Here is a 20,242-nt window from a genome sequence, read left to right on the forward strand (position 1 = left end):
GTCATGCCTTAGCTTTCGGAGGCTGGGCTAGGCCTTCCCAAGACCTCTCTTAAAGAAGCTGCCACAGCAAGGGATTAAATGGCTATCTGAAGGGAGCCTCAGTTCTCTACCTTACATGGCAGGAAAAGATCACTAGGCCGTTACCGAGCTGGAGCCTTTCCTCTGGGGAATGAGGAGTCAGTAACAGAACTGTATTCAACTGTGAGCGAGCAGATTCTTAGTCAAGGATGGGAGAACTGGAGGGTCAACTTACAGGTTCACCTCTCCACCCATTAGGGCCCCGGAGGGCATAGATAGGTGTGAAGGACTGGGGTATGCTAATAAAGGGGAGGAATGTTCTTATCTTTCCTGGGTACCCTTCAAGGTCGCCCAGGCATTTGGGCACCTCCTCCTCGTCTACAGCTCTTTCCTGCTGTCGTGTCATCTGTCAACTGTCTCAGTCTGTGGAGTGTGACATCAGCATGCAGGTAGCATCGGAATGGTGCAGGTGCTCACCCTGGTAGCCATCTTGAGTTTCACCCATTTGGCCGGCCCACCCAAAGGCAGCCTGTGGACTGGGGGCATCGTGCCTTCAGGGCTACACATGACTAGACAGGAAGTCCAGGCTGGGTCAGGCAAGCAGTACAAGACTAGGGCAGGGTGATATTTCAAGACTTAGGCCCCACCAACAAAAGGTAGATTAACAAGGGGAAATTGCACACATTTGGCCAAGTTGTATATAACACGAGAGCCTCTAGAACAGAGTATACTTACCTGTCTTTCTTCTTACGCTCGATAGAGTGGACGGCCATGTGAGATACAAGTGGAGCATAAAAGAATATGGCAAGATGGCAATGAACGGGGGGGGGGGGGGGCTTCCTCCCTCCCTCCCTCCCTATTTTTCTCCCTCCCTCAAGAGTTTAATCTTTAAATTTGATAGTAACTGGGTTACTAGGGAGACAGAGCACAGATCTAATACATTCCCACATTATAGAAGTCACAGAAGACAGGAAACTCAATGGAGACCTTGCATACCCAGAGTAGCTGGCATGCAGTTCCTTTGGGCCAGGAGGAGAGGAGGGAAGGAGAGGCCAGAACTGTGTGCAGTCAGGTACAGATGAAGCTCTACAGGCAACCAGTCGCCATGCTGCCCTCAGAACATGAAAAAGTCTGCCTGGACATAGTGAGGACTCTTAGTTTCTTCTCCCTGGTGATACGATGTGATTGGGTCCTTAATGGAGCCTTAGGAGTTGGACTGACTGAGGGCAGTGAAGGTGAAGAAAAGACAGAGAGTGCCTTTTGTCTCTGTGAGTTCAAGGCCAGTCTGATCTACATAGAGTGTTCAGGACAGCCATGGCTATACAGCGAGCCCCTGTCAAAAAATAAAAAACAAAAATAAAATAAAAGGCAGACATAGGAGCAGAAAGCTGGTCAGACCGTGCTCTCAGATGGGGCCTCAGCATCTCGGGTCTCAGCATTCTATTATACGGACTTGAACACAGGGTGGTTATCGAGTGCAGCTGAACATGGCGATGGGCTATTGCGTACAGCTAAACATGGTGGTAGACTATTGCATGTAGCTGAACATGGCAGTGGGCTGTTGCATGCAGCTGAGCATGGCTGTGGGCTATTGCGTGTAGCTGAACATGCCAGTGGGCTATTGCATACAGATAAATAAGGAGGACTGGTTTATGATATACAGCTGGATTAAGGGGACAGGTTCAGCTACTCTGGTAGGAAAGCAACTGTAGGGGAGCATTCTTCAAGCTGTCAGTATCCAGGGGTATTGTCTTGAGAGAGAGCCATAGTGGACATCGTTGGCATGCTGCTTGAGTTTGGTCCCCCAGGAAGGTTTCCTTCTGAGCTGAGGCTATGCATGCAGTCCTTGGCCCAGACATGCCTATGCCAACACATTCACTCAGGGCTTCCTCACTCAGGGCTTCCTCTGTGCCCTGTAGTCACGGTCTTCTGAGTGTGGACAGTCAGTCACAAGGTGTGAGTCTCTCCAGGGAGTATCTTAGGACCCACTCCAGGGGAGAAGGGCCATGGGAGGAAAAGAAAGCATCCTGTCCCCTTAAATGCAGAGTGCTGTTTGTGAGGTGACCTGTCCGGGACCCATCACTTGCTGTGTGCCCGTGGTCAAGTCGCCCAGCCTTTCCACTCACACTGAACAGTAGGTGCGGGTGAGTGTAGCGTCTGCTTCTCGAGCTGTGAGGATGCAGCGGGCAGGAGCCTGTGGTGCCTGCTCAGGAACTGTTGGCTTCTGTAGTCGTTGGTGCTGCTGTCACTATTGATGCTGTTTACGGTTCAGCTTCGTCTTTTAACATACCCTTGTTTTGATGTAGGGATACTGTTTTAAAAATCTGTCGTGAATGAGTTCATAACAATTTAAATGGACAAGTGAGCACTGTCATAAAGTCAAAAGAAACAACCAACAACTTTTTACAAACACATTACCAGGGCATACTTGTAATTCATAACAGGCATCATTTCCCTAATATGTGAAGACTAATAGTTTGGTTTTAAAAGGTGGAAACTTGTAAAGCTCTTTATGGTAACATGCTTCCATGTGTTTAACAGTGCTCCAGGGATCATGTCTAAGGCGTGCTCACAGTCTATAGACTGGAGACATAACCATAGTGTCTGTGTGTGGGCATGTGTGGTGTCCAGGCGCCTGAGGAGGCCAGACAAGAGTGGTCCCTCTCAGAAATGCTCTGACACCCTCCTGTGCCTGCTTATAGTGGTTTCCGTGTCCTCTCCACACCCAGAATGTTCTCTGTCCCTTGTTCCTGCTGCTTCCCATTGCTCTAGCCTCTCCAAGGTTCCTGTCTCTGCTGAGGTGACTTCCTGCATCCAGCTGCTAATCTCCTCAAAATAGACTTTCCCCAGCTTGCTTGAAGAACTTCAGTGGGTTTTCTCTGGCTTGTGAACCTGACCTGGGTGTGTGTGTGTGTGTGTGTGTGTGTGTGTGTGTGTGTGTGTGTAATCTATTGATCTCTCCTTAAGTCTTCTCACTGTAACTTTCAGGACACCTCCCAACATCTAAACTGCCTGGCCCTGCTCACCACACTTGTTTCTGCCTCTGAGCCCCATACCCTGTCTCGTACATGCCCCGAGGTCCAGCTCGTTTCTGGTCTCCTCTGTGTGGCCTTGCTTACAGTCAGTGCCCAACCCAAAATACCAGATCATCTAAAGGTTGGAAAGGGTTTTGTTGGCTAACGTCTCAGAGAGTCACCATCACCATGTTGGTGCAGGCTTGATGGTATTCATAGGTGCTGGGATGTGAGGTTGAGCTTCTTCCCATCAAGACTAGAAAGCAGAGAGTGGCCAGAACTACACGCTAGGTCGGCCGCAGCCTTCTAGAGCAGTGCCATGAGCTCTAGAAGCTCTATGAGCGGTGCAATGGGGTCCATCGATCACAACATGATTTAGACTCAGAGACAACAGTGCCCATACCCTCACCACACACTTAACATTTGCTGTAGAGGCGTTTTGTTTTTGTCTGTATTATTGAGACAGGAGTCACCTAGCTTAGCCTCAAATGTTCAGTCCTCCAGCCTGAGGCTCCTGAGTGCTGGGGTTACAGGTGTTCACGTCCATCCTGGCCCCAGGTAAGCTTTTCATTGGAGTAGAGAATGCGTGTCCACATCACAGGGAAGCATGGTCAGATCTGGAGGCAAGCAAGCAGGGACTCTTGGTATGACCATAGTCACAGCCTCCGCACTTCCCTCTTCTCATTGGCTTCCTGACCATCAGTGCTAAGTGATAGCCCACATCAGCAACTGAGCCAGGAGCAGAACCCAGTTCCCAGTAGACAAGAAACAGAGGGACCCAACAGAGTCGGTAAGTTTCCATACTGACTCGGCTTTTCCTTGACAGCCAGTTAGAATTGAGATATGCTTCCCACTCCCAGCATAATTAGAGGTGATACAAGTTTCCGTAAGTCCCCTTCAGGGATTTCTTGACAGATTTCCAGTGTATTCATAGACGCGTCATGCTGTCTCCTCTGTGTACTTGAGACAGAGGGTGAGGTCTGTAGCAGGAGGTTTGACTCAGCAGATATTCGTTGGTCCCGTGTAGACAACTAGGTTCTGTTACAGCGTATACAGAATATAGTGGGACTCCGTTCCTCCTTCCACAGGGTTAATATTCTGATGAGTCACTAGAAATAATTGATAGCACCAACAGCAAGGCTTCATGCTAAAAATATATCAGTGACTAAGGAATAAAGTAGGTGAGAAATTGGTGCTTGACCATCTGTCCTAAAGTCTTTCCAAGCATTCGCAGAGAACAGGAACACCAAGGTAGGAAAGGCTATAAAGAAGGCTAGCCTGAGCTACAGACATCTACATGCAGGAACTTGGGAAGGTAAAGTAAATGCCAGACGTAGAGAACAGGGAGATGTTAGAGCCGCCATAAGAAACTCCTGGTCCTCAGTAATAGATGACAACTTAAAGGCATCTCTGCTTGTCCAGCTCCCTGTCTCTGCTCACTGTGATTTTCTTTATCCCACGCAGGTAGGTGTGGTGGGTGGTGTCACTGCATGAGTTGTCTTCACAGCCTGCACTGGCCTTGGAGAGTGTGAGCATGTGTTCTCTCTCCTGCTAATCCTAAGTACTTCACTGGAATCACGCCTAACTAACTTCATTACCTTACACGAACGATTTCCATTCATCAGGTTGAGTGTAGAAAGGATTCCCCTGGGCAGATCATGTCTCCGGGGTCTGTAAGAGGAAAAGCCCAGGCATGGGTGGCTCACTTCCAGCTCCTTGCTCTGATGCCTCCTTTACTTGGGACTGTGGGCAGAGAGGAGGTAGAGGACTCAAAGTCCTTCCAGAGTAACTTGTAGGACATCTGAGCTCCCGATGGCTTCATTTTGTCCCTCCTTTGTTTCTTGGTTATTACGTATTTTCTGTACCTAGAGGGCTTCGGTTTGCAAAGCTGTAAATCTTTCAGTCTTGTTTACGTGGGTTTCGTTTCAAATTAATGTTCAGCAAAGGGATTAGCAGATAACTATTTCAGCCTCGATTTTTTTTTTTTTTACAAGAGTGGATATGGTTTGCACAGACTGCCTGAGCCAGGAAACAGAGTTAATTGTGTAAGTCAGTGCAGGAGAGGGCTGGTCTCCTTTAAAAAAGACAAGAGAGAGTAGCTCAAGCCTCCACATAGATCCTCTGGGGTCAAATTGATGTCATGTTGAAGAATCAATATTTACTGGACTTTGTAAAGTTAGCTTTTAATGAACCTCAGACATTTTTCTAGGCCACTAATTGCAGGAGGAGGGGAGGTGGCAGCGCCTGGAGTTCGTGAGTGTGGGGGCTGGGCTAAAGTGAGGAGACAGCTGCCAGTGTGCAGAGCATCGCTCCACCCTTAGTGTCTACTCAGTGGTGTTGGGTACTTGTATGGAAAGGCTGCTTGGAGCTGGGATATAGTTTGGAGGTGGAGCACATGCAGAAACCCCTCAGCTCAAGCCCAGGACCAGAGGGGAAAAAAGGAAGGGTTCTTGGGTTCTTTCTGACTGTAAAGAGAACAGTTCCTAGCTGAAGGGTAGCCATTCCTTCCATCCCGGTTCTTCCCAGGCCTGACTTAGCTTCTGAGATGAGCTAGGCTAAGTTCAGGGTGGCGTGGTCATAGACTGCTCTCTGCCAGCCCTTCCTCAGCTCTGGGATGAATTTCAGTGTTATTTCAGATTGTGACTTTTGAATGTATCTTTACAAGGTCAGGTTCGTCCCTCCCACTGATGCTCTTGACTGCACTCAGGACGGAAGAGTGCAGTGTGGGACAATTCCTAGAGGATGCTGGCCTGAGTTCTCAGAGAGACCCAGTGTTCTCTGGCAGTGCTGTGCGCTTGAGCACCAAGTGTCCCTTACCACACTGTCCCCATCATGTTTGACACTGGGATCCATCTCGTGCTCACACTGTCAGTTCCCCTAGCTGTTGACAAGAAGGCTTTTATTTTAGGTCACCCTAAGAAAACCTGATACTAATGGGTCTCACTCAGTAACTGAAAGTCAGACACCCGTTGTCAAGGCCTGTGAGTGCGCGCAGCCCCAGGCGCCTTACCACGTGGTCTTGGCGTGTCTGCTGGGTAGAGAACTCTTGGCTTTGACTTTGCAGCCCTCCTCCGTAGTGCATTTTCTCAGGGAGACTTCAGGACTAATGAAGAGGAACCGGCTGTCCTTTCTCACTCCACCCCCTCCCTCCTCTCTAGGATCATTATTCAGAATAAACACCGAGGGAAAACCTGGGGCGGGGGAGGTTGGGTGTTGTGGTGTGGTGTTTAAAGGCAGAAGGGACAGTGAACATTTTCATCTCTAGCTCTCTTTGATTTCTTCCTTTGCAGACATTTGAGAACTTCTACTTTGGTTCCCTGAAGCTGAATTCTATTCACATCTCCCAGAGGTTCACGGTGGACAGCTTCGGAAACTATGCTTCCTGCGGACATGTTGACTTCTCCTGACATGGGTATAGAAAGCACTAGAAATGAATGTCTTCCTAAGGTGGTGAAGAAGAGAGGCTTCATTTCAGTCACTGGGGTGTGGGTGTGGGAACTCGGATGATGTGCTGGTTAGCTTCCTGTCGATTTGATACAAGCTATAGGCGTCTGGGAGGAGGGAACTGGAGTGGCAAAAATGCCTCTACAAGGTTGGCCTGTAGGCATGCCTGTGGGGTGCTTTCTTGAGTAAAGATTGATGCGGAAGGCCCAGCCTGCTCCACGTGGTGTGAGTCCTGGGCAGGTGGTCCTAGGCTGTATGAGAAAGCAGGGGACAAGCCATGAGGAGCAGGTGGTCCTAGGCTGTATGAGAAAGCAGGGGACAAGCCATGAGGAGCAGGTGGTCCTAGGCTGTATGAGAAAGCAGGGGACAAGCCATGAGGAGCAGGTGGTCCTAGGCTGTATGAGAAAGCAGGGGACAAGCCATGAGGAGCAGGTGGTCCTAGGCTGTATGAGAAAGCAGGGGACAAGCCATGAGGAGCAGGTGGTCCTAGGCTGTATGAGAAAGCAGGGGACAAGCCATGAGGAGCAGGTGGTCCTAGGCTGTATGAGAAAGCAGGGGACAAGCCATGAGGAGCAGGTGGTCCTAGGCTGTATGAGAAAGCAGGGGACAAGCCATGAGGAGCAGGTGGTCCTAGGCTGTATGAGAAAGCAGGGGACAAGCCATGAGGAGCAGGTGGTCCTAGGCTGTATGAGAAAGCAGGGGACAAGCCATGAGGAGCAGGTGGTCCTAGGCTGTATGAGAAAGCAGGGGACAAGCCATGAGGAGCAGGTGGTCCTAGGCTGTATGAGAAAGCAGGGGACAAGCCATGAGGAGCAGGTGGTCCTAGGCTGTATGAGAAAGCAGGGGACAAGCCATGAGGAGCAGGTGGTCCTAGGCTGTATGAGAAAGCAGGGGACAAGCCATGAGGAGCAGGTGGTCCTAGGCTGTATGAGAAAGCAGGGGACAAGCCATGAGGAGCAGGTGGTCCTAGGCTGTATGAGAAAGCAGGGGACAAGCCATGAGGAGCAGGTGGTCCTAGGCTGTATGAGAAAGCAGGGGACAAGCCATGAGGAGCAGGTGGTCCTAGGCTGTATGAGAAAGCAGGGGACAAGCCATGAGGAGCAGGTGGTCCTAGGCTGTATGAGAAAGCAGGGGACAAGCCATGAGGAGCAGGTGGTCCTAGGCTGTATGAGAAAGCAGGGGACAAGCCATGAGGAGCAGGTGGTCCTAGGCTGTATGAGAAAGCAGGGGACAAGCCATGAGGAGCAGGTGGTCCTAGGCTGTATGAGAAAGCAGGGGACAAGCCATGAGGAGCAGGTGGTCCTAGGCTGTATGAGAAAGCAGGGGACAAGCCATGAGGAGCAGGTGGTCCTAGGCTGTATGAGAAAGCAGGGGACAAGCCATGAGGAGCAGGTGGTCCTAGGCTGTATGAGAAAGCAGGGGACAAGCCATGAGGAGCAGGTGGTCCTAGGCTGTATGAGAAAGCAGGGGACAAGCCATGAGGAGCAGGTGGTCCTAGGCTGTATGAGAAAGCAGGGGACAAGCCATGAGGAGCAGGTGGTCCTAGGCTGTATGAGAAAGCAGGGGACAAGCCATGAGGAGCAGGTGGTCCTAGGCTGTATGAGAAAGCAGGGGACAAGCCATGAGGAGCAGGTGGTCCTAGGCTGTATGAGAAAGCAGGGGACAAGCCATGAGGAGCAGGAAGCCAGGCCTTTCCCACCTAGGTTGATGTTGCTCATGGTCTTCACCTTAGCAATAGGAAGCACATTTAGGACAGATGCTGTTTGTCCTGGGAGGCCCCTCCAAACCCCCAACACCACGGTCCTTTCGATGGTCATCCAGGTCCACAGTGTCTGCTGAGATGCTCGTGGGTACAAGGAGGGCTTGAGCCCAATCCCTTTGGCTTGGTTTAGTGTGGCCACAGTCCTGTCCTTAGCAGTCATGATTACATTTATATTGCTCGATCTGTCCATTTTAATTCTCAGTTTAGTCCCTAAAAGTATTTGGGTGGCTGGGGATATATCTCAGTTGGTAGAGTACATGAATACTGCACATGAGACCATGGGTGAGATCCCCAGCACCATGTATTTATGTAGTATCTGGTGGCCGATGCCTGTAGTCCCAGCACGTAGGAGGCAGAGGCAGGAGGATCAGAAGTTTAAGGTCAGCTTTGGCTATATAGAGAGTTCAAGGCCAGTTTGGGATAGATGAGACCAAGAACTCTCCCAAAAACCGAAAAGAATCCTAAGGTATGGGGTTGGGGATTTAGCTCAGTGGTAGAGCGCTTGCCTAGGAAGCGCAAGGCCCTGGGTTAGGTCCCCAGCTCTGAAAAAAAAAGAACCAAAAAAAAAAAAAAAAAAAAAAGAATCCCAAGGTATAAATAAGAATACTGTTCTTCCAGAACACCTGGGTTCGATTCCCAGCACGCCCATGGAGGCTCACAACATTCTGTAACTCCAGTTCCAGGGGATCCAACATCCAATTCTGTCCTCTACAGACCAGGGATATAAATAGCGCTCAGATATATATGCAGGCAAAACAGCCATAACACATAAGATAAAGAGAAACAAACATTAAAACAAACAAGCTGTAACAGTGTTGGAGTCCTGTTCTGCTGCATCCCAGTCTTCTCTGGTTCCTTCCCAGGAGAGCATCGGAGAACAGGGACTGACTGAGGCGTTGGCCATCGGGAGCCTGGCAGCACCACAGCAGCAGGCCCTTCCTTCAGGCTCCAGTTGACTGACGAGGAGGACGCTCCAGCCTGTGCTCCTCCCTCCTGGCTCTCATCCTCCCCCTCATCCTTGGCTTCTTTTTCCTCATTCCTCATCCTCCAGCCCTCCTTTCTGTGAAGCCTGTCCCTGAACTCTGTGGTGCATCATGGTGCTGTGGAGAGGTGGTGCTTCTCTGTGAGATGGCACAGCACAGGCCGTCTGCAAATAAATGAGCTTCCCAGGCCGCTGTGCCGTGCCCTGGGAACGGTGACTGTGTGTTGGGTGCTGTTCTTTTACCAAGGATCACTCGTAAGTGCATCAGGGCCTGCTTCCCCAAAAGGCTCCCACTTGCTGCTGACGGCAGGCGGTCTTGTAGCTCACCTTGGGGTGTTACACAGGACGGGGCTTTACTTTGACCCTGCTTTCCTCCCCAGAGCTTCTCTCCCCGCTGTCAGGTGGCCTTGTCTGTTAACTTTTTGGGGTGTCAGGTATTAATGACTTACGCCTGTGTGATATGTCAGATTCTCAGTTCTTGACAGAATTGTTATCCGAGCACAGGGTTTCTGTTCTCTACACACATGAGCACATACCTCATGGTTAGGGAGGCGCCGTTTCGTTAGGCGGTTTCCCAGAGGTGACAGGATTGACATCGTGATGACTAACGAAATGTACATGAGGATTTGTGTGTTTTGTAGTAGTTTGTATATTGGTAGATGCTAGTAGAATTAGGATTCTTTTTTTTTTTTTAATTTTTATCTTTTCTTTTGCTTCTGATTTTTGAGACAGTATCTCTGTGTAGCCTGGTTGGCTGCCTTGGAACTTGGTATGTAGACCAGGCTGGCCTTGAACTCACAGAGATCTGTTTGACTCTGACTCTGCCTCCCCAGTGCCGGGATTAAAGGCATGTCCACCACACCTGGTCAAATTTGAGAAATAATTTTCTTTTTTGTACAAACAGTAGTAACTAATATTAACAGACTACGCCTACTGGTCATGTATTTGCACATGACTCAGCCTTCCCAGTAGTGCGCTGGACACTGTTGTCATTGCTGTCATCATCATGGTCATCATTGTCATCATCATTGTCACCATCATCATTGTCATTACCACCATCACCACCACCACCATCACCATCACCACCACCACCATCACCATCACCATCACCACCACCACCATCACCATCATCACCACCACCCTCATCCTTACTTTTTAACCTGAGGATTAACAAGATTAAGAAATCTAGAGATGGCTCAGTGGTTAAGAGTGCTTGCTGCTCTTCCAGAGGTCCTGAGGTTGGTCAGGTAGCTCACACTTGCTTATAACTCTAGCTCCAGGAGATGCGATGAGGCTCTCTTCTGGCTTCTGTGAGCACCAACATACATCACACACACACACACACACACACACACACACACACACACACACACACACACACACACTCTGACATGCATACATGACACGTGCACACAGACACTCAGAAATACATAAATCTTTTTTTAAAAGGTTAAAATTTTTGCCTGAAGCCTTTGGTCTCAAAGTCTAGTTTTTGCATTGCCAGGATCCCCAAAACCTTTTAGGAGGGGTTTATGATGTCCAGACTAATTTTATAAAAGTGCTAAGGCATTGTGGGTTCTTGAAGAACCCATTGAAGTTAACTGACCCGTTTTTGTTCTCAGTTCTTCTGGACTCGTGCTAGTGATTTTCTTTTCTACCTGCTGTTAGGAATTGTGTCCTGCCCGGACCTCCATGTTGCTGTTTTTGGAGACAGGGCCTTTAAAGAGGCAGTTAAGTGACATGTGAGGCCATTAGGGTGGACTCAAGCCCCACTGGCCTGGAGTCCTTAAGAGGAAAGTAAAGACAGGACTAGGATTCACACAGAGGAAGGAAGGGCCTGGGAGACCCTGTGGAAGCCACGAACAGTGACTTCTAGAGAGACTAAGCCCGAATGCTTTGATCTTGAACTTGGAGCCTCAGGAACTGTGAATATAAACTGACTGTTCAGAGGCCTTGGGTCTGTGGCACTTTGTTATAGCAGCCCTCACAGTCAGCTGCTGGGTGCAGAAGCTCTTAGACTACCTGCCTTCCTTTGAACCAGACATTAAAGGGATTTGAAAAGAATGAAAAACAATGCCCCCTTTTCCCCTAATTGTGAGGGATTTATGTTTCTCATATAATACACCATTGTTTTATTAATGTGAAATGAGATTATTTTTAAATAAGTATATTTTTATTTTTTTTCCTGGTTCTTTTTTTCGGAGCTGGGGATCGAACCCAGGGCCTTGCGCTTCCTAGGCAAGCGCTCTACCACTGAGCTAAATCCCCAACCCCATAAGTGCATTTTTAAATTCTTAGTTTTATTTTCAAGCATACTAAATGCCAATGTGTGCCTGTTTCACACACACACAGAAGTTCTTGGGGGTCCTCAGTAGTACTTTGGTGTAAAAGTCTCCTGAGACCAGAAGGTTAAAAACCATATAACGCTGTACTGTCTTCCCTATGGGGTCGCGCAGAGGAGACTGCTGTGGTTTGGACGCTCCTCCTCCAAGGCTATGTGTTTAAAAGTTTAGTCACAAACCAGTGGCATTATGAGGAGGGAATGGAACCTTGGGAAGTGGGTCCTTCCGGAAGGAGCTAAGGGCACTTGGGGGTGTCCTTAAAAAAGACAGTGGGGTGCCCAGGCTCTGCTCTCTGTTTTCCAGCTACTTTGAGGAAGCAGGCTCCTCTGCCTCTCTCACTGTGATGTGCTCCGCTGCCCCGGAGCCAAAGCAGCAGGGACCCTCCAACAGCAGAGACAGTAACTCTCAGAGGTGCTCCCAGGTGTTTGTCACAGTGACACAAGGATCAGCTGGGAAGGGTTTGCAGCCTCAGGTCACGTGATACACAAGAGCTCTACCACTGGCCTCCATCCCAGCCCAGAGCATAAACCAGATGAGCTCTCCCCATCCACTCACGTTACTCTCAATAGATGGGGAGCTTCTTTGCTTTCAATATCCATGTAGTAGTACTTTGTAAATACTTGTTTTGTTTGAGGTGGGTGCTTGCTGTGTTACCCAGGCAGGTCTTATATTGCCTGTCTGGAAATGACCTTCTGTTTCAGCCCTCCCAAATCCTGGGGGTACAGGTTCACACAACACAGGGACCAGCTGTTGGTACAGTTTTAAATTTAACAAGCGGATGATTGGTTAATGGTTTTAGTAGGTTCTCTAGAGGAACAGAATTTACAGAATATATACATACACTTGTATAGAATCTATATGGGGTTTATTAGAATGGCTTACAGACTTACAGCTATACCCAACAATAGCTGTCTACCAAAGAGAAATCCAAGAGCCCAGTAGTTCAGTCCATGAGGCAGGGTGTCTCAGCTGTCTTCAGTACTCAACAGAATCCCAAAGAAACGCCAGTGAAGGAATGGACTTGCCAGTGAGAGCAGGGGCGAGCAGGCAGAGAGCAAGAGCTCCCTTCTTCCTGTCTTTTACAGAGGCCGCCCAGAAGGCGGTGGGTCTTCTCACCTCAAAAGATCCAGATGGAAGGTGGGTCTTGCCACTTCAAATGACTTAACTAAGGAAAAAACAAACCATTTGCAGGTGTGTCCAGCCACTGGAGTTTTAGTCAATTCCAAATGTAGTCAGGTTGACAACCAAGCGCAAATGTCACAAATGAGCGTGAATTGGTTTCTAGATATGCTTGGCAGGGATAATTTTGAAGTATCTTTGTGCAATTATCTTTTTGAACTTATAACATCTTAGAAATGAGAATGATGGGAAACATATTGGGCATTTCTATTAGAAAATTAAGGTTCTCAATTTTCTATTGTTAGTATTAAATGCAACAGAAAAATGTAAGAGACACACCCATCCATGCTTTTTAACAAACACGTTTAGCAGTATCTCATATTTGGGGACTGTGGTGTGGAAAGGCTGACCTCCCAATAATTCTCTAGAAGAAAAGCATTTTACTTTATAAACCAGGTTATGAGTTCTTTTTTTTTTTTTAAGGATTTATTTATTTTGTATATGAGTGCACTGTAGCTGTCTTCAGACACACACCAGAAGAGGTCATCGGATCCCATTACAGATGGTTGTGAGCCACCATGTGGTTGCTGGAATTTGAACTCAGGACCTCTGGAAGAGCAGTTGGTGCTCTTAACCACTGAGCCATCTCTCCAGCCCCAGGTTATGAGTTCTTTTGCATAATTCTTAGGTTCACCAATTTGGATTCTTCCCCCTAACTAGCTTCTTCCTCAGCTCTAGCAAATGTCTCGGGTTGTGCTGCTGCAGGAAGCAGGTCTCCTTGAATGAGCTGCCCATGTGTGGAAAACGTTCTGACCTTCATGGGTCCGAAGGCAGCTGCAAGTTCCTGAACTGGCATTGGGCTAGTTTCCATACTCCGCATTAAGCAGCTCTGGTGACTAGACCACTGGAGCCCTTTGTGCATCTACTGTCTGCTAAGTGCCTTGAAGACATGTGGATAGCTATGACTAGGATTGAGGGGCATGTGGCTCAGTGGGTAGAGCACTCATCTACCTGGATGAAGGCCTGGGTTTGATGTCTCAGGAGGCACTTGATAGCTGGAGGCAGGAGAAAAAATCGAAAGGTCACCCTCAAGCTACATATCACATTGGAAGCCAGACTGGGCTACAGAAGACCACTTTGAACTAAAAAGACCAGGATTAAGAAGATGGGGAGGCCTGGGGAGATGGCTCAGTGGTTAAGAACACTGACTACAGCACTGATTGCTCTTCCAGAGGTCCTGAGTTCAAATCCCAGCAACCACATGGTGGCTCACAAACATTTGTAATGGGATCAGATGCCCTCTTCTGGTGTGTCTGAAGAGAGTGACAGTGTATTCACATGCACACAATAATTAAATCTTAAAAAGAAAAGAAAAAGATGTGGGAAAGATAAAAAGATTTGGTAACTCTTCAGAACAGTGGATTATACCTCTCCAACACAAGGGACAAACTGCTTTGTTTTTGCAATGCCTGGAACAGTTCTGCTCAAGTGTCACAGCCATTGTATGATATGTAGTGTAGCATTAGCACTCCATTCTGTATGGAAACTGGGATCCTCTCAGTCCCCTCCAGTCCTTGTGACAAGCTGAGCTCCACCGTGAGGCTCCCTGCACCTCCTGGGAGGGCTCTGCATCCATTGTGAGATACAGAGTTCAGTATCTGGGGCTTGCAGCAGCACAGGAAATCTGAGGAAAACCAAGGGGAACTATTGTGTTTCCCAAGGGTCCCCACCCAGCCGGGCCACCAAGGCACACAACACCCGGGAGGCATGCCAGGCTCCAGATGATTGTAACCCTCACAACCTGTGTTTTTTCCTATTGATTAAGACTGTGTTCTTTCATTGCCTTTGTTTGTTTGTTTGTTTGTTTGTTTGTTTAACATCACAGCAGCCAAGTCTTTTATAAAAACCCAAAAGCTTAATTTGTTTTGCTCTGTTGTACTCCAGTTTATTTGTAACGCAAATCCCATTCCTGTTCCGATCCTGGGTCGGTGCCCAGCCGCCAGCCTTCCCAGCTGGTAAGTCAGCACAGGTCTACAGGCAGTGGCGAGGGTCACCGTCCTAACAGAAACCTATACAACCTCCAACAGAGACAGCCCCTCCCGCCTCAGCTCCTTCCCCAGTGCCCCACCAAACTCAACATGAAGTCAAAGTGGCAAGCCAATGGATGGGCCTGTTTAGATTTGCAGACTCAAGGCAGATGAGATGGCTAGACACGCATGTTTAGGGTTGCCCTAGGAAAAGCTAACAAAAGGGTGACAGCCCCTAAACGTCTGCTTGGGGAGGAGGACATCTGCCCATGTTTTACCAGCCATTCAGTGTTCCGGCCATGCGTTGAAAGCGGCGGGCCTGGGGAGCAATAGTTCAGAGGCAGCCAGTTGTTAGACCGCCTTTGTCTTAAGGAAGCCACCCATTACCGGAGCGCCATAACTCGCAGGGAGCCAGCTGTCAGAGCTGTGGCACAGGCCACTCGGGAGTGGGTGGGAGGCTAGGGAAGAAGGAACTGTCTGTGGCCAGATTCCCCTTTAGACACCTGAGCCGGACTGGCTTGGTAACCCGAGAGTTTTCATCCTCTTTCAGTCCTATGAAAGACCCCGGAGCCCTTCTTTGCTGCCCACCCTTGGATAGATAGCAGGGACATCTCAGGGTTCTGCTTCCCTGGTTTGCAACTCCTTGAGAGCTGGACTGACTTGCGCAGCCCTGCGCTGCGGCTTGGCTAGCTTGGCTGCTCTGATCCAGCGCTCTGCTTTGAAATCTACCCCCTCCTTCTTTTTTTTTTTTTTTTAAACCAGGTATGATGATGTCAAACGTGATGCTGATGCTACAGTTACAGACACAGCCCCCGCTGGCGCAGCCTCTCTGATTCTCTCTCCCTCTCCGCGTCCAGCGCTGGGCTTTTTCAGACAAGTGCATCTGCTAACCAGGTCACATTTCAGCCACGACCCACCCTCCGTCAGTCACTGGAGTCAGACAGCAGGAGGAGGGCTGAGGAGGACCGCAGCGCTTCGCCAGCAGCGCGGTGGAGGGAGGACCTCAAATACTGCTGAAGTCCAGACGCCCCCCAGGTCCAAGCCCAGACCACGATGCGCGCTCCGGGATCCGGGCGGCTGGCTCTGCCGCTGCTCCTCCTCGCCGTAGTCGCTTTGGCTGAAGGCGACGCCAAGGGGCTCAAGGAGGGCGAGACCCCCGGCAATTTCATGGAAGACGAGCAATGGCTGTCGTCCATCTCGCAGTACAGCGGCAAGATTAAGCACTGGAACCGCTTCCGAGACGTGAGCGTCAGGGCGCGGAGGGCCGGGCCGGGTGCGGGTTGCGGGAGGGGAGGCCGGAATCAGAGACCCTGCGCGTGCTGGGAGCCGCCGCCTCGTGTCGGAGCCGGAGCCTCTTGGGCCTGCCTGGCTAACTGCGCCAAGAGTAAACAACACCGAGAGTCCCAGCCCGAACCCCTCCGGTGCTCCCGTAGCCACCGGCTTTGGGACCTTTAGTCCCGCAGCCTCCGGGAGAGTCCTAGACGAGAACATGCTCTAGGGGCGCACGCTCGCGACGGGGTCTGCCCGGTGGCGTGGCGCGGAGCAGGAGTGCGGGATGTGGGGACACGGGCCCGAGCTGCTGCTGCTGCTGCTGGGCCCCGCTTGTACCCCAACCCCCACTCCCTTGCCATCGGTCCCCGGGCTAGGCCCCTGCCGGGTGAATGCTGCAGACTGCACACACCGGTCTTGGCAGAGGGAACAGATCTGGGTGGGGCCGACAGGGAAGGTAGCGGCCGCAAGGGTGTCTGTCCTCCATCCCCACCTAGGGCTTCGGAAGAAGGGGACAGAAGGCTCAAGGACTGAGCGGTGGCCAGGGCTTTGAGTTTGGGGAAGGGTTCCCCCAACCTCTTAAGAGATTGTGGAAGGCGTGTCCATAATGGGGCGCCTGGGGGTGGGGGTGCACAGTGAAAATGCCGGAGCCAGAGCCAGGCTAGGGAGGTTGGTTTTCCTGAACTAAGCTCGGCGGTGGAGCTAGGAGACCCATCCTTGGTCCGGTGGGCGTGAGAAGCAGAAGCGAGAGCCCCAGGAGCTGGGTTGGGGTCCCTGGCGGACGCCCGCGGCAAGCGGACTTAACCTTGGGCAAAGCTTTGCGGGTGGGGGCGGGGAGGAGGCTGCGGACCGGCCGGCGCCGCAGCTCTGTTTACCCGCACCTGTAGATCAGGGAGGGAATTGGAGGCGCGTTCCCTCCCGCAGGGCAGCCACGGCCGCCTCGCAGATGGTGGCGTGGGCAGGGGTGAGCAAGGGAGGGCGTGGCTGCGCCCTGGGCACCTCAGAAAGCGATGGGGTGAGGGTGAGCCCTGAGATGTAGAGCGCCCCTCGATCTGGCGCTAGCTGACGCCCTCCTCATTCCGCAGACTCTCTGATTTGACCCACCTAGTACAGAACAAGTCACACCATGACTGTTCTTACTTCTTAAACTTCGAGCATCCACAAGATTTTTGTTCTTTTTAGATGTTTTTCTATTCAACAGTTTTATCCTGTTTCAGAATAAAGAGAGAGCTTGCTTTAATACCGTAAGGTGCACGGCTGATAAGGCAGCTGCAGGTCGTTACTGAGAGAACAGATACCCGGTCAGTGACCCAGGGATCTGGGGAAACGCGTGAACGCACGTTAGAGGATGAAGAAATGGTATTTACAGTTTTTCTGCCTTGAAACCGGTCGGGGATATCTGTTTAGACATTATTTTCAAACATGCATAAGGCACCCAGACACGCCATGGGAAGAGGCAGAGGTTCGGATGGTTTTGTTTTCAGTCCAAGTGACATAATTTCATTAGTAAAGGGAAGGAACCACCATAGGCATCCAGACCCCCGGACCACATAGTGGGCCCTTGTTCTCCATCTTTGCCCGACCAAAGGCCTTCCCCAGGCACCTGCAGGCCCAGCCCAGATTAGCGCAGTCTCCTGCCACTGTCCGCAGTCCAGCAATGAGGGGGCAGCAGCAAGCTGATCCTTCCGGAAGGAATCCATGTGTCACCGGTCCCGGCCTCCCTCTGACTTCCCGGCTGCCTGATCTGCCTGGGACTAGTGAAGGTCAGATGGAAAAAGTACTGCTTCATCAGACCAGTGAGGGCTTAAAAATCACAGGTTCTTCTCCATCGACCCGGCTTCCAGCAGCCAACACAGTGGGTGCCAATGAATGCTTGACTGACTTGACCCCCGGCTTAGGGCTGCCCACCTGTCTCCCTGTATTGGTGCCACCACCACCCCCATCAGAAGAAAGGCACCAGCATTAAAACCACAGGACCAACCCCTGCAGGATTCACAGAGAACACGGTGGCAGAGAGGGGGGATTTGTGCTTTGAAAACTCAGATTTTTCTCTAAAGCCCAAGGAGTAGGGGGGCTGGCTGCAGGAGGATGGGGTCTGGGATGGAAGTGAGACAAGAAAGGCGGTGGGGGGGGGTGCGGGGCTCAGCCTTGGGGAATCTGTTGGCAGCTTCTCCTGAAAGGCAGAAAGGAGGCTGCTAGCTCAGAGCCACCACCTTGCATAATTGTAGCCACGCCACAGGGAGAACAGTGCCTCGTGGAGTTGTGTGGTGCACAGACTGTGCCTAGGGACCCTGCCTGTGCTGCATTTGCTTCCCGTCCCACCCTAAGAGCTGGGGCCTCCAGTCAGACGCTGTAGAACAGGTATCTATATCCATCTCCACCGGGTCAGCGCTTCTGAAGAACAGGAAAACATCTCTTTGGGAGAGAAAAAGGAACAGTTTTTGAGGAGTCCCTAGGGGACTCCCAGGTTGAGTTTGACTTTGGTTCATAAGTGATCACAGATGACACAGGGCCACCTGTGTGCTGGGTAACAGAGGGGCAAGGAAGAGGCTGTGCTCTGGGAACAGGATCCAAGGCATCAGGGACATGGATGAGGGGCTATGTCATTGAACAGTTGACAGATGAGCAGGGAAGATGGAGGAGATCCTGTCAGAAGAGTCCAAGGTAGGAGAAGCTCTAAGGTGTTGCTTGGACACGGGATTGGCTCGGCGAGAAGGGCCTTCCGCTTAGCATTCTCTCTGTGGGCAGCAGGATTATCAGAGGCAGGCTTTGCCAGCAGAGTAATCCTCCCCTCCAGTGGGCACCAGGCTCTCACATCCTGGTTCTGTGGGTCTTTTCTAACGCCGGCCACTCTTCTCCCAGAGAGCAGCAGATTCATGACGGAGTAGCTAGGAAGTTGTGGCCTGAGCCTGGCTCTGTGGCCAGGTTCTCTGCCCAGGGCAGTCCTGCTCTTCTGTGTTCTCGAATCTGAATTCACTCCCTGCAGAGCTGGGTCAGACTTGCGTGTGGGTCTTGGAACGCAGCACGCAGGGCCTCATGGTTAGGAGCACTTGAGAAGAGAAAGCCATTACACTGTATCTCTAGGGTCGGCTCGAAAGAGCTTGGCTGGGAAGAACTGACTGTTCTCTCTCTTCTTGGCTCTTCTCCGCTTTGCACTCCACTTCCATTAAATTTTAATTATATTTGTGAGTGGTGAGCATAGTGCTTGGCACCCAGAGGCGCGCTGCTAATCCATGCTGAGTCGGGATGGCGGTGAGCCTTCCAAACACGCATTGCCGCTCGCGCCTCTCCACAACCCAAGACAGTTGTCCCTTGATCCTTGTGTGGTCAAAGGCACGGAGACATTGTGTGAGTGGTTTATTTGGAGGATCCACAGCTGGGAAGTGGCAGGGCTGGGATTTCATTGTTGTCTTGTTCCTCTGAGACAAGCTCATGGATCCCAGGTGAGGGCTTACAAGCACACACCACTGTGCCTGGTTTCTCCAGCACTGAGAACTGAACTCGGGTTTCTGTGCACACCAGGCAAGCACCCCACCAACTGAGCCGCACCTCCAGCCCCAGAACTTGGATTTGAATCCAGGTCATGTAGTCCGGCTTTGTTTTCAGGATATCTGGCATTCCTCATCTCTACTGAATCAGGGAGGAAGGGCCAACTGTGTCCCCTGGCTAGTGTCCTATCAGCTTCCAAGGCTGTCTCAAGAAGAGGCAGCATCTCCTTGGAAGGATGACAAAGACCCAGTGTCTTCAGCAGCCTGGTCTAGCCTAGTAATAACCAAAGAGGGACAGGGAGGGACAGCTTGGCCTGTACTCAGGTTCTTCCCATGAGATGTCAGGCATAGAACGTCTGCCCTTCGAGCCTCAGCTTCAGATTGGGAGGCTGACGTGAGTATGCACTGAGGAAGCATATCCCAGGAAGGAAGGAAGGCATCCCCTGCAGGCCACCTTTGTCATACGGAAAGGAGTGTCTTTAGAGCTGGCCCACAACCTTCCTCATCCTTTATGTCAAGGATGGTACAGCAGCGTGATTAGTTCCTGCATCCACTATGGATCTGTGTATGCGTACTTCGGGCTTCATGGTGATCCTGGAGGCTGCAGGTCAGGGTTTCTCCCTGCTGACCGTGTGCAAGTCCCAGGTCTTTGTGCATGCCAATAGGCCAGTAACATGGGAAAGCAGCAAAGGGGTTTCCAGAGGACCGTTCCCTCCTGCTCCCAACTCCTAAGCCAGTGAGAGTGCGTATGCACATGCTGTGAGGGGTGTGGGCTTG

The 20,242-nt window shown here is 50.8% G+C and overlaps 2 protein-coding genes and 1 long non-coding RNA gene across 10 annotated transcripts in view; 2 read left to right on the forward strand and 1 right to left on the reverse strand.

Annotated features, from left to right (window-relative positions):
- Nucleotides 1-9,437, forward strand: part of Ascc1 (activating signal cointegrator 1 complex subunit 1) — a 90,152-nt gene extending 80,715 nt beyond the window's left edge. For all 8 annotated transcript variants that reach the window (XM_006256404.4, XM_006256405.4, XM_006256407.5 and 5 more), the window contains exons 10-11: nt 6,323-6,444; nt 9,102-9,437. In XM_006256404.4, the coding sequence (XP_006256466.1) occupies nt 6,323-6,439 (117 nt within the window). In that variant the 3' untranslated portion in view covers nt 6,440-6,444; nt 9,102-9,437. The remainder of the gene's footprint in view (nt 1-6,322; nt 6,445-9,101) is intronic.
- Nucleotides 9,438-15,503: 6,066 nt separating this feature from the next.
- Spock2 (SPARC/osteonectin, cwcv and kazal like domains proteoglycan 2) overlaps nt 15,504-20,242 on the forward strand; it is a 26,937-nt gene continuing 22,198 nt past the window's right edge. Inside the window, 1 exon segment of the mRNA NM_001108533.3 lies at nt 15,504-15,950. Within this exon segment, the coding sequence (NP_001102003.2) occupies nt 15,762-15,950 (189 nt within the window). The 5' untranslated portion in view covers nt 15,504-15,761.
- Nucleotides 17,437-20,242, reverse strand: part of LOC134483914 (uncharacterized) — an 8,658-nt gene continuing 5,852 nt past the window's right edge. Inside the window, exon 2 of the long non-coding RNA XR_010061110.1 lies at nt 17,437-20,242. This exon is cut by the window's right edge and continues 366 nt beyond it. This is a non-coding gene — a long non-coding RNA (uncharacterized LOC134483914).

This window comes from Rattus norvegicus, chromosome 20, assembly GCF_036323735.1.
Source record: "Rattus norvegicus strain BN/NHsdMcwi chromosome 20, GRCr8, whole genome shotgun sequence".
NCBI classification, from domain to species: domain Eukaryota; kingdom Metazoa; phylum Chordata; class Mammalia; order Rodentia; family Muridae; genus Rattus; species Rattus norvegicus.